The 11,428-nt window shown below is 48.3% G+C and overlaps 1 protein-coding gene and 1 long non-coding RNA gene across 2 annotated transcripts in view; one reads left to right on the forward strand and one right to left on the reverse strand.

Annotated features, from left to right (window-relative positions):
• FAH (fumarylacetoacetate hydrolase) overlaps positions 1-11,222 on the reverse strand; it is a 35,570-nt gene extending 24,348 nt beyond the window's left edge. Inside the window, exons 1-5 of the mRNA XM_019533708.1 lie at positions 11,061-11,222; positions 8,510-8,620; positions 5,186-5,307; positions 2,785-2,834; positions 697-787 (exon numbers count right to left, since the gene is read on the reverse strand). Coding sequence (XP_019389253.1) covers positions 697-787; positions 2,785-2,834; positions 5,186-5,307; positions 8,510-8,620; positions 11,061-11,141 — 455 coding nt within the window. The 5' untranslated portion in view covers positions 11,142-11,222. The remainder of the gene's footprint in view (positions 1-696; positions 788-2,784; positions 2,835-5,185; positions 5,308-8,509; positions 8,621-11,060) is intronic.
• LOC109309098 lies at positions 7,744-8,213 on the forward strand. Its single transcript, XR_002100788.1, has 2 exons — positions 7,744-7,822; positions 7,882-8,213. It is a non-coding gene; the product is annotated as an uncharacterized LOC109309098 (long non-coding RNA).
• Positions 11,223-11,428: the final 206 nt, after the last annotated feature.

The raw sequence follows: 11,428 nt of genomic DNA on the forward strand, positions 1-11,428 counted from the left end.
TTGCCTAGTTTTTTAATGAGGATGGGGTGGGAGACGGTGTCAAAGGCCTTGCTGAAGTCCAGAAAGACTACATCCATGGCAACACCTGCATCCAGTGCTTTTGTGACCTGATCATAAAAGGCAATCAGGTTAGTCTGACATGACCTGCCCCAAATGAAACCATGCTGGTTACCCTTGAGCATCATCCCTGAAGCCGGCCCATCACGGATGTGCTCCTTGATGATCTTCTCAAAGAGTTTCCCAAGGATTGAGGTAAGATTGACAGGCCTGTAGTTGCCCAGGTCCTCCCTCTTCCCTCTTTTAAAGATGGGGACCATATTGGCTATCTTCCAATCATCTGGCACCTGGCCCAACCACCATGAGCACTCAGAAAGCTGTGCCATGGGCCCTGCAATAACCCCTGCTAGCTCCCTCAACACCCTGGGGTGGAGAGCATCTGGACCTGCTGATTTGAACACATTCAGCCCCTCCACAAGCTCCCTAACTCAGTCCTGAGGTCTGGAGGTGTCCCTCTTAAGTCCATCTTGCAATTTAAGAAGATTTGCTTCTTGTTATCTCACTCCCCACCATGTCACCTCAGCTGGGACTTAAACCCAGATCTCCCACATGGTAAGCAGGACCACTGCCACACAGCCACCACTGGTCACACCATTTGCTACAATTAAACACAACTCAGCAAATAACTAAACTACCAACCAGTTAGGGTTCAACGCATTCTCCTTCCCTCTAAACATGATCCCAACATTCATGGCATGGTGCAGCGAAGAATAGAAGTCAGTGTAATCTCCTGGAGAAGGACAAAAACTGATCAACTGTATGAAAGAGGTAGGGCTAAGAGTACACATTTTCACCATGAAAAGGAGGGGGATGGGGACAGAGAGAAAGATTGAAAGAGCAGTTTTGGAAGAAGAAAAAAACATCTAAGAACAGCACCTGATTACTGATGCTCATTGCATAAAAGGGGCAGATGGATAACTATGCATGGACTATAAAACGTATGCAATATTGGCTTTTTTCAACCTCAGTGCAGAAAGGGAAAAAATAATGGGCTGCATGTTAATCTCTTAGCTACAAATTCATAAACAAGGAATCCCTTTTGTGTGTGTTTTGTTTTCTTTTCTTACAGGTTATTCATTTGCCATTGTGTGGATGCTACGGGAAATGCTAACAGAGGAAATAGTTTCATACTCAGTTCGTTTGCTGCCCTCTGCTGCTCTGTCTAAGAAACAGTTACCAACCATGTCGGTTAACTTGGCCCACGCCTGTTGCCCCAGAAACACTCATAATGGGTTCAGTGGGATTGAAAGTGTCTTGGGTTATAACAGGCATCCTCTATCCATCTCTTGCTTAAAATACTGACCCTTGAGTGCCTCGGTTAGTGACAGAAGATGGCATGGACCATTCTTGTGATTTATTCCAGGTTTTTTACAGCACTGAGGTTTTACATAAAGCTTCAGTTTCTGGAGCCAGGTAATTACAAGGAAGAGTTTGAAAATGGGACCTGAGTGTACTTTCCTGCTCAAATATAAGATGGCAAATGAAAGAGAATCCAACATTTATTTTCTTTAACCATCACGTTGTTGAGTCAGCTGCCGGCTTTTTGTTTTTCAGTGCCTGATGTTTGAACACTTGGGGCTGGCAAGGCCAGGAAAAGTTTGCACATCCCAGTGGTAGAGACCCTCTCTCAAATTCAGCTGGTAACAGGCATAAAAAAAAGGCCAAGTTCACAGTATTTCCTCTTTGTTCGTATATACAGTTACGAGCACAGGTAAAATTGGCCTCTACACCTCACTAAAGAAAGACTTTCCCACCTTTACATACCAGTGACAGCTAGTCTCGACAAGTGGAAAGGGTTACATGGCTGCTTTCCATCTTGTCTTGTTCTAAGAGGTTGTCACCAATGGAGTCAACCGAGAACTGTAAATACCCAGTATTTAGGATCTGCACATCCAGGATCTTCAGGAATTATCTTGCAACTGTAATACCCTTACAGCAACTGCGGCCCCTTTCCAACCTGAGGTTACATCTAAACAGCTCAGTCTAGCCATAAATAATTTGCAGTTAGATGGTACTGCATGTTATGGTCAAGATGAGCATCGGGCTAACGAAAAGTGCTTTGAGACGATGTGGTCAGAAACAGAATGTTTCAAAAAGTTGCTTTTTCATTAGAAAATGCTGACATTAAAATGGAGACTTTTTGTAGTAATGTATCACTTTTCATGAAACTTTTGTCTGGAAGGTTTCTCAGGTTCAGACTGATTATCTTCTTAGTCAAAGAGAGAGAAATCCCAGAATAGCCAACAGCTGCGTGCCAAGATAACTCATTTTGTTCTGTTCAGGGGCTTGAACAAGGGTCTTCCATGTCATCCTAGGTTACCAACCTAACCCTCCGGCTGTCCTGCAATCTCTCTTTTCAAAGCATCGAGAGTCTCGATTCTGTCCTGATGTGGAAGGTGTTTGAAATGTCGACATTTTCCACAGGTTGGGAGAATTATTTTCTGTTTGGTTTTAATCATACAGCCATTTGGTGATACAATTGTGTCTTCAGAGATAAAGCGACACTAAGGAAACTTAATTTAATAAAAACTGCACCCAAAGGCCTTACATTGGTACTAAAACTTGCCCACACATTTTATTGACCATCAGAAATGCCACCTGCAATTAGCCACATGTAAAATCTCCTGTAAACCAATAGAAAATCTATGCCACAGACACAATGTCCTTATTCTGAACATATGGGACATGCAGAGCAAAGCAGAGTCTCTCCTAGTTCATGCCACTTACCGATTTCAGCTGGCAGATGCATTATGGCGGAGGCTTGAGATACAAATGCTCTGGAAATACAAAGAAAGACTTCAGCAAATGGGTGCCAAGTACTTGGGAGCCCAAGGGCCCTGGTCCCTCTTGGGAAGAGGACTGTCACCTGAAATGTGTAAAACTTTCCACGTGCTCATCATCTTAGGCCCCCCAAGGCGAAAATAAAAGTTGGCGCCTATGCTTCGGCACTTAAAATGCTTAGCTCTCCTCCTGTTTTGGTTTGGAGGCATGTATGCTGCTAAGACGTTCAGTCTCTCTGTGCTAACTCGTTTCTTGCTTCTGCTCTTTGCTATAATTCTGTGCTAATTCATAGGGCATAAAATAGCAGCACAGAATACGCAGGTCCTGTTACAACGATGCAAATAGCTGACTCTGTGGCGCTGCTGTTAAGAGGTAGACCGGAGCATACAGAAACCGCTGGAGGTTTGGGAGAGCTCATTTTTTACTTGTACCAGTGCACCAAATGGGTCTATTGAAGTGCACTGGCAGTGATGTGTATGTGTTGTCACTGCCCTCTGCAGGTTGGAAGGGTTAGGATTAGGATTTAGGTTTAGGATTAGGATTAGGTTCAGGATTATGTTCCCGTCTAAGAGAAGGCCTGGCAAAGCAAGATCCACAAGCTGCCGCGTGTTGCTGCAATGTCAAGTGTCGCAGTGGCTAACTTTTCACCACCCATCTCCCAAAATGGGATCCAGAGCCCTGAGTTAGATGCATAGCTTTCCCAACGCATTGTCTGAAGCTTTGGGCTTCAAACTGGGATTCACAGCAGGCAGCATGCTGAATGGGAAGCCCTTAGAATATGTGTGCTAAGAAGAGCCCCATCAGCTTTAAAGCTGGCAGCAGTGTTTATACTATCGCTTTGAGAGACAGATCCACCGTAGGAGCTAGGCACCTAATGTGGGACATGGATGGAAGTTAGGCCTCCAAATCCATGAGGACAACTCTGAAAATTCCCTCCTGACCCTGTGGATTTTATAGACTTATATTTTCAGCCGTAAAAACCATGAGGTACCATGCCCAGAGCTGTTCACGTCAGCCTGATCGCAAGCCTTGAAAGCAGCCCTTCCTCTGCAAGGGCCAAGACACTTCCAGCATGTTCTAGGCACACCTGGCCCTCCAACAGCACCGGGCTCTGCCCCAAATACAATGACCGCCAGCACGTTCATTAAAAATACGGCTATGGGTCTCCCCTCCTTTATCCTACGGCTGAGTGGTTGGGAGCACCCGGGCTCTGAAGGCCTAGGTTTGAGTGCTCTCTTCAGCCTGAGGACATTCAAACCCATGCCTCACCTCGGTGTATGCCCCTCCCAGGGGGCCAGTCTCCACCTTTACTGTGGACACCTGCAAGAAAGAGTTCACGATTCACTGAGCCAGGCCGCGGCTGCGAGAGGGAGTGCGAGTGTAGTTCCCAAGGATTACGGCACTCCCCTGGGAGAAGGGCGTCCTGCCCCAAGGGCTTATCTACACATTTTCTCCGTGTCTCCAGTCCTTAGAGCAGACTGGGACCCAGGCCCCTCCATTCCCAGCTGAGTGCACTAACCACTGCCTGCAGCACTCCCTGCTCCCAGTGCCCCCTCTCGCTGCTTCTTCCTGGCCTGAGGCATCTTGGGTTTTCATCCCGCGCTCTCTCTCTGGCAATGTGGAAGTACCGTCAAGACCACCTGTCTTTTCAGAGGCAGGACCATCTTTGCTTCCCTTCTGACAGTCTAGGTGCCCAAGCCCAGACGAAAGAGCTGAGCTGCGACTCTTGATCTACCATTGATACTTCCTCTCAGCACATACTGAGGCATTTATGTGCCCCAAGATGATGGATTTAGAATACGCTCCTCTTCACCATTTTCCATGCTCTAGCTCTAAGGGCCTATGAGGGGTTTTATGGGACTATATTGGTCTCTCTCGAAATGCAGCCTGCCATGGTCTCAGTACAGCGAGGAATTCTCCTGAAAACGTACCTCTCTGCTTGATAGCGGTTTGTACCTTCCAAGTTGATGAAAAGTCTTGACAGCTGCACAGCAACCAGGCTACGAGCTTGGTTAAACAGTTTTGCAAGCCCACGTTTAATTGAAATATCAAGGGAAGGAGAGACAACGGGAACAGCAGTGACAGTCAGCGGCCAGAGGGAATCAGCCGCACTTCCCTGCCAGGGAGGGCAGCCCCGTTTCTCAGACGATGGGCTGCCTGGTGCTGTTTACCGCTTGCGCTCGCGGTACAGCGCAACTCGTTCCCGAGCCCGGGCAAGAAGAGCTAACACTCTGCTCCTCTCGTTCAGCCTTCAGACAGCTGGAGCCAAGTCCAAGCGCTGCTTGTGCCTATGAGGACATGCCATGCGAGTCAGCCGGGAGTCCCTTCCAGCTCCCACATTCCTCACCTTTTTCGTAGCTCTGAGTCGTCTCTGTGCATTGGCTCCCGGGCTGACAGGAGCTTTTGGAGAGAGGCTCTAGCTTCCTTCCACGCCTCGCGGCCCAACCCCATGAAGTTGTTAAGTGTTGGCTAAAACACAGTATAAAGGTAAAGAGGTACGTGAAAGGCAGCAGGCTTGTCCTACCCTCCATACACAGCAAAAGCCCGATGTGACTGGTGTTCAGTAACTAATTATCAAGAAAATGATAGGCAGCTGGGTGTCCTGAGGCTGGAGCCTAGTGTGCTTCTGAGCAATGCTGGCTGGCTTTGCCTGGCCCCTTGTCTGCACCACCACTCATCGCAGCTCAGGTGGTGACACCGAGCCCAGCACACTGGAGTTCGGGACTGCAACTAGGGCTCCTCTACAGCAAACCAAACCAATGGTGAAATAACAGAGTGACTGCTTCTTACATTTCCACAAAAGCTTTTGGTTGCAAGACACCAGGGTGGGCATACATGCACAACATACATACTCTCTCAGACTGCAAGGCCTACATACCAGTTAAATCCCTAAATCACTGCTGTTCCTTCAGCATGAAGAATTAGGGCCTGTCTATATTGCTTCTGGGCCAGGCCAGGGAGTCCTACTGTGAAGCATGCCCAGTCCAATCGCTCCTGATCTAAGCCTGCCAGATCCTGAAATGAGATGCTGCAGCCACCTTCAAGGGGTCCTGAATGAGTGGCAAGTGCCACTGCTACTCTCACCATCTCAGGTGTGACCACTGGCATGCGATCAGGGCTCTAAAGCAGCTACATGGGCTCATTTCTGTGAGTTGGTACGTGCAGAACAGGAGCAAACAGGCATGAGACACGTCACAGCATGGAAGTGCTGGGAGTCTTGGGGTCTGACCGCAGCTCTGCAGCAGGGAGCCCAGCAGGCCAGGGGTTGGCGACTGGGGCTGGGCACCTCAAATTCTTGGGACAAGCTGCAGGGTCTGTCAAGTGTGGCAGGACTGCCCGAGAGCCACAGACTGCCGGAGCTCCTGCAGCTGCACTTTGAGATAGATATTGTCATCATTGTCTTTGCTGCCATGAAACAAAGGCCTATCAATCTTACAGAACAGCTGCAGGGGCTGAGGAGTTTCCAGCTTGGGAAGAATTCAGAAAAATCTTTGGTTTCAGTCTGATTCAGACTGATATCAAACAGAAAAGATTCTCCTGTGAATCACAAAACCTATTTTTTGGCTAGCCCTATTGTTGCAGTCCTGCCACAGTCATGGTGAGACAAAAGGTTTTTCACAGACTGCTCATGGTGCACAGAGCCAATTTTGCAGGCATTTTATGGCAGTTCCACCCCTTGCTGCTGACTGGCCAAGAGGTAAAAACCGCATCATGAAACAGCAAATTCCGCAGAAATATATAAATTACCATATTATTATAAATCCAAGTATTCAATTTAAATCTAAATCTTTGTATTACAGTAAGCATCTTTTTTTGGGGGGGGGGGTCAATTCTGTAGGAAATCATGGTCAACACCATTTTTTGCGGCGATCGCAGAGATCGCTGTTCTTCGCAGTTTTCACAAAAATCACAAATCTATGATTTGTCTCTCACTATTGTGCAATGGGAAGCCAGCAAGAGAGCTTGCAATCATTAGGTCCTTCTATGTTTTCATGATGGCTGCTTTTTGTTGGTGGCTGCACTCCTTAGTGACACAAGTAACATTTCAGCAAAGCAGACTTCCCCCTGACCCCTTCATCACATGCTGCTCCCTGCCTCTTCTGTATGTGAAGAGGAAAGGAAAGAGCTTTGCTGGACTTCACTAAATACCACATCCTCTAAAATCTGCTCCTATGGGACTGTAGAAGAATCACTTGAGCAGATGCATATACAGTGGGTACACAAATAGTGAGCCCTGGGCACAACAAGTCATGGATCTACAGTGGGGTGGACAATTATTCGGGCTGGAGGGCCACTTAAGGTGTTTTGGTGAGCTGTTGAGGGTGGGGCGCTTGGCCCCCCCATCACAGTTGTTTGCACTGGCGTGGGTGGGGGGGAGGGTAGGGGGAACAGGGCAATGCCAATTGATCCCACCCAGCCTCAGGCCTATCTGGATGGAGTGGGCGGGAGGGGTCTTCGTGGAGACTGGCCCAGGACCTCTGCAGGCCGGGTGGATAGGATAGGGCTGCAGGCAGGCAGGGAGGGTGTCTGGGAGTGGGACAGACCAGCAGGCAGGGCTGGGATCATGGGGCAGTGATCACATGGGGCTGAGGCCTGGGGCAGAATCGTGATCTGCTCCCTGTATGTCCCTGCAACAGGCGCCAGTCGGCCTCTGCCTGCAGAATTAGGGCCCGTCGCAGGGACATGTGGGGGATGGATCACCCCCAAGCCCCAGGCCTTGTACTGTCACTGCCCTTTGATCCCAGCCTGCCCAACCGTCTCACTCCCAGACACTGCTTCCCACATGCCCACAGCCCATGGGAGTCCCGGGCCAGTACTTATGGAGACATCACCTGCTCACCCACTCACTCCATCTGACACCTCCAGTGGCAGGTCTGGGGTGGGCAGGCCGGGGTGGCTGGACAGCGGCAGCTGACACTGAAAGTGGCAGATGGAAGTGTGGGGGCAGACCGAGCCACTGCTGCGGGGGCCACCAGGATGCAGGGTCTGGCCGCCATGCTGCCCCTGCCTCATCCTCACTTTGCCCAGCCCTGTGGACTATAGCTCCTGGTGGGAGCTATAGTGGGATAGGGGTGGGCTGTGCTCCATGCCAGTTGGCACCTCCGCACCCTGGGTGGCAGGACCAGCTGCACACACCACAGCCCAGGCTGCTCCCTGTGCCTGGGCTGGGCAGGGCCAAGGGACCCAATGTGGACCAGAAACACTTGGTGGGCTGGATCCGGCTTGTGAGCTGTATTCTGCCCATCTCTAATCTACAGCACGCCAGCTCCTCTAGGGAAGAACCTGTATGCCAGCTTACAATACAAACTCTCTCTTTCATTTACTTTGTCACTTATGTCATCCCACAGGCAGTTACAAGAGCAGATGCTGAGCTCCAAATCCATGTTCTCATTTACCTCGAGGTAACTTGTCCATAAGCCCATGCCCCAGCCTTCACCCAGTATCGCACTGCTCTGTGTTTAAGCCTGCGTAACTCCATTCAGCACTTACACTCATGTGAAGCTGGAACAACCCCAATACCCACAGTCTGTGTTTCTGCTCGAGGGGCTACACTACAGCACTACAGACAAACCCAGGTAAGGGGCTGCAGCGTTCTTGATCTGAGCCCGAGTCCCTTCAAACTCTACAAAACCTGATGGAAGGGGGCAGTATCAAGAGGGATGATAAATACCTGGTCGAAGACATTCTGGTGCTTGGAAAGTACTGGTCCAGTGAATAGATGTTTAACAGCACTCAGATCCAATATCTGGTCTCCGATCGCCACCCCAATCCTGTGCCTTGGCTACAAGGGAAAGAAGAGTTTATACCTGTGCTCTCAATAATCATCCACAGAGGGTGATGGGAGCACTGCATCACAGGGTCTAATCTAGTCAGGGGCTGAGGAGCCAAGCTGTTGGAGTGGTTAGTTATACCTTTGGTATGGTATGATTAACCAACAAAACTAAAGGAGAGGAAATTGCAGATTCTGAGAGTTGGAACGAGGCATCCCAATTCCAGATCCCTGAAGGGATGAGGTGGGAGTAAGATACCGGTGATGACCAACATCTCCTGTCCCCTTCCTACGTATCAGTGGTACCTTTACAGCTCCCATTACTCTAGTTAACCGAATGCCTGTCATTAAAGTAGTTTCCCTCACTACGCTCCTGTAAGATATGGAAGTGCCACTTTGGAGAACTGAGGCACATAGGGGGCTCATCTAGAGGTCCCCCAGGCTGTATGCAGAAAAGCTGGGACTGAACCAGTCTTAGGCTAGTGGTCTGCTACTTGGGAAGGAGGAAAGGTGCTTGTGGACGGTTCCCTCCCAGTGTGATTATTCCTCTCCATCCCAGGGAAGTAGAATGAAAGGAGCCAAAACCAACCAGCAAACCTTGCTCGTTCCCTGCTGGTTTTGTAGGATCGACATAAACTACGGACATTAACCAGATACAAGCCCAGGCCTACCAGTGTGCAGCACAGACCGTTTCCCCTGCCCCAGGGGCGCTGAAATCACAGACACTATGGCCTGATCAAGGCAAGGTCCGGTGGTGTGTTTTAAGTGAAATACAGCCATGTTAAACTTCCATTCCAAATACAAGTACAAATATGCATATTTGGCCAAACAAACTGGAATAAGATCAGTAGGGACAAAGAAAAAAACAGACATGGCCAAGCAGTTTTAACCTTTAGTCTTTAAACAGGACCCCCCAATGTGATATGAGCAAACAGGGCCCTAAATGTTTATTCAACAAACATTCCTGCCATAAAAATCTCAGGTCAGGGCAGGTTAATTTCTAATCCATAGCCCTGAATTACATCAGTTATTTTAACTTTAAATCATTCCAACAGTGGGATGCGGTTGGGAAATCAATTTCCAAAATCCGCTTGACCGATTTGTTTAAATGCTGGAGATGTTTCCTCAGCAGAGAATCATGATTGTGGAAGGGGAAAACTAGTAACACAGAGGGATCTGGGACCATCTTTAATTTCATCATCCAGCTTTTTTATCTCTGAAAACACCAGGTCAGAGTCAAGGCTGTTCTGTGCTGGAATTCACTTTTAAAGCCCTGCTGATAGATGAGGACAATGCTAGAGATCAAGTGATAGCTATTATGACCTGTGCATACAACACTGCCCATTAACCTTTGGTAATCCTCCAGCTTTCCCCTTTCCAGAGGTATCTGTTTGTCTGCTTTCTCTTTCAGGAGAGGGTGTGTTTCAAACGCTCCTGATCTTTGTTACCTTGGTAAATTTATACATGGGAATGTATTGCAATCAGCAGTGTCAAACTGTATAACTAGAGCTATAGGGGCAAGATTTTTGAAGGCATCTAAACCAGTTAGGCATCCTCTTCCCATCATAATTAAAAGAAAAACCTGGTGCCCAAATTTCCTTCGGGCTTCTGTCAAAATCTCAGCCAGAGTTTTCTTGTTGGATGAATACCAGAATCCTGCCTGATACGGTGCCTTCCTCCACCCAGACCTTTGCATTGACGGGAACATCGAATACAGACGATATAGAAGAAACTCGACTTGCCCAAGATTGCACAGAAGGGCAGTGATACAGTTAGGAACAGCACTCCATTCAACTCAGCACTTTAGCAAGTAAACCCAACTGCCTCTTGCATTAGAGTGGAAAAATAAAAGGTAGGCCATTAAATAAAAGGTTAGATTGTTTTATCGTTAAAACAAACTCCACTTGGCATTTTAAACATATTTTAACTTCTAATTTAGCATCGAGTCACATCACAGACAACAAACAAAGCTTGGATTCATGGCCGATCAGATAGAGTTTAAAATCTGGTTTCTAGAGTGAGATGAAGGAGGGTTAAGTTCAACTGCGCGGACCATAAGAAACGGGAGTGTTGGCAAAAAGTGGAAACTAATGCATGCATGCGCCTACCTAATGCAATCCAGACTCTTGCAAAATTATGCACAAAGAGCAGAGACAGTATTAACACCATCCTGCACAGAGCAAAGATACTTAACCAGCGTATTAATATTGTTCACTTCATTCTATAGAAACAGCCCACCCACCACCAGGATACAAAAAGGCAACCTATTCACTGCAATGTCAGGGCAAGTTCGACAAACCTGCACGATTCCCCGCGTATCAGGCCCTTCTAGCCTCCAACAACTAGGAATCATCTTCTTGCCAAACTCCTCACCCATTCACAGCGGCTAAATTTCTTGATAAGACAAAGCAGCAATTGTAGCAATACAAGGCCAAAGCAGCACGTTACTCACCTTGTCCCTAGTAGAGAAAACCCCATAGGGGAGGTTTTGGAGAGGGAAATCTGAGTTCTCCTCTACCTGGATGAACGACATTTTGATCTTAAAACAGACCTCAGCAGAGCACCCCCAGTCCTGGCTCTGCTACAATCCCACCTAAAAGTAGACTCCCTCCAGATATTATATTCCACAATGTGGAGCTGGCAGATCCCACCCTCTCCTCTAGGGTCCAGCCAATCCGCAAGCCCTGCTGCAAGCCCGCCCCGTGCTGTGGCTGCTGGAAGCCGGGACGGTTAATTAATACCAGAGGTCTGAGTGACTCAGCAGCACCAGCTGCAATGCTTCTGGCCTGGGTACTCCAGAGCACATCCCGCCCCCATTTC

Source organism: Crocodylus porosus, unplaced genomic scaffold (genome assembly GCF_001723895.1).
Source record: "Crocodylus porosus isolate Cpor-Errol unplaced genomic scaffold, CroPor_comp1, whole genome shotgun sequence".
NCBI classification, from domain to species: Eukaryota; Metazoa; Chordata; order Crocodylia; family Crocodylidae; genus Crocodylus; species Crocodylus porosus.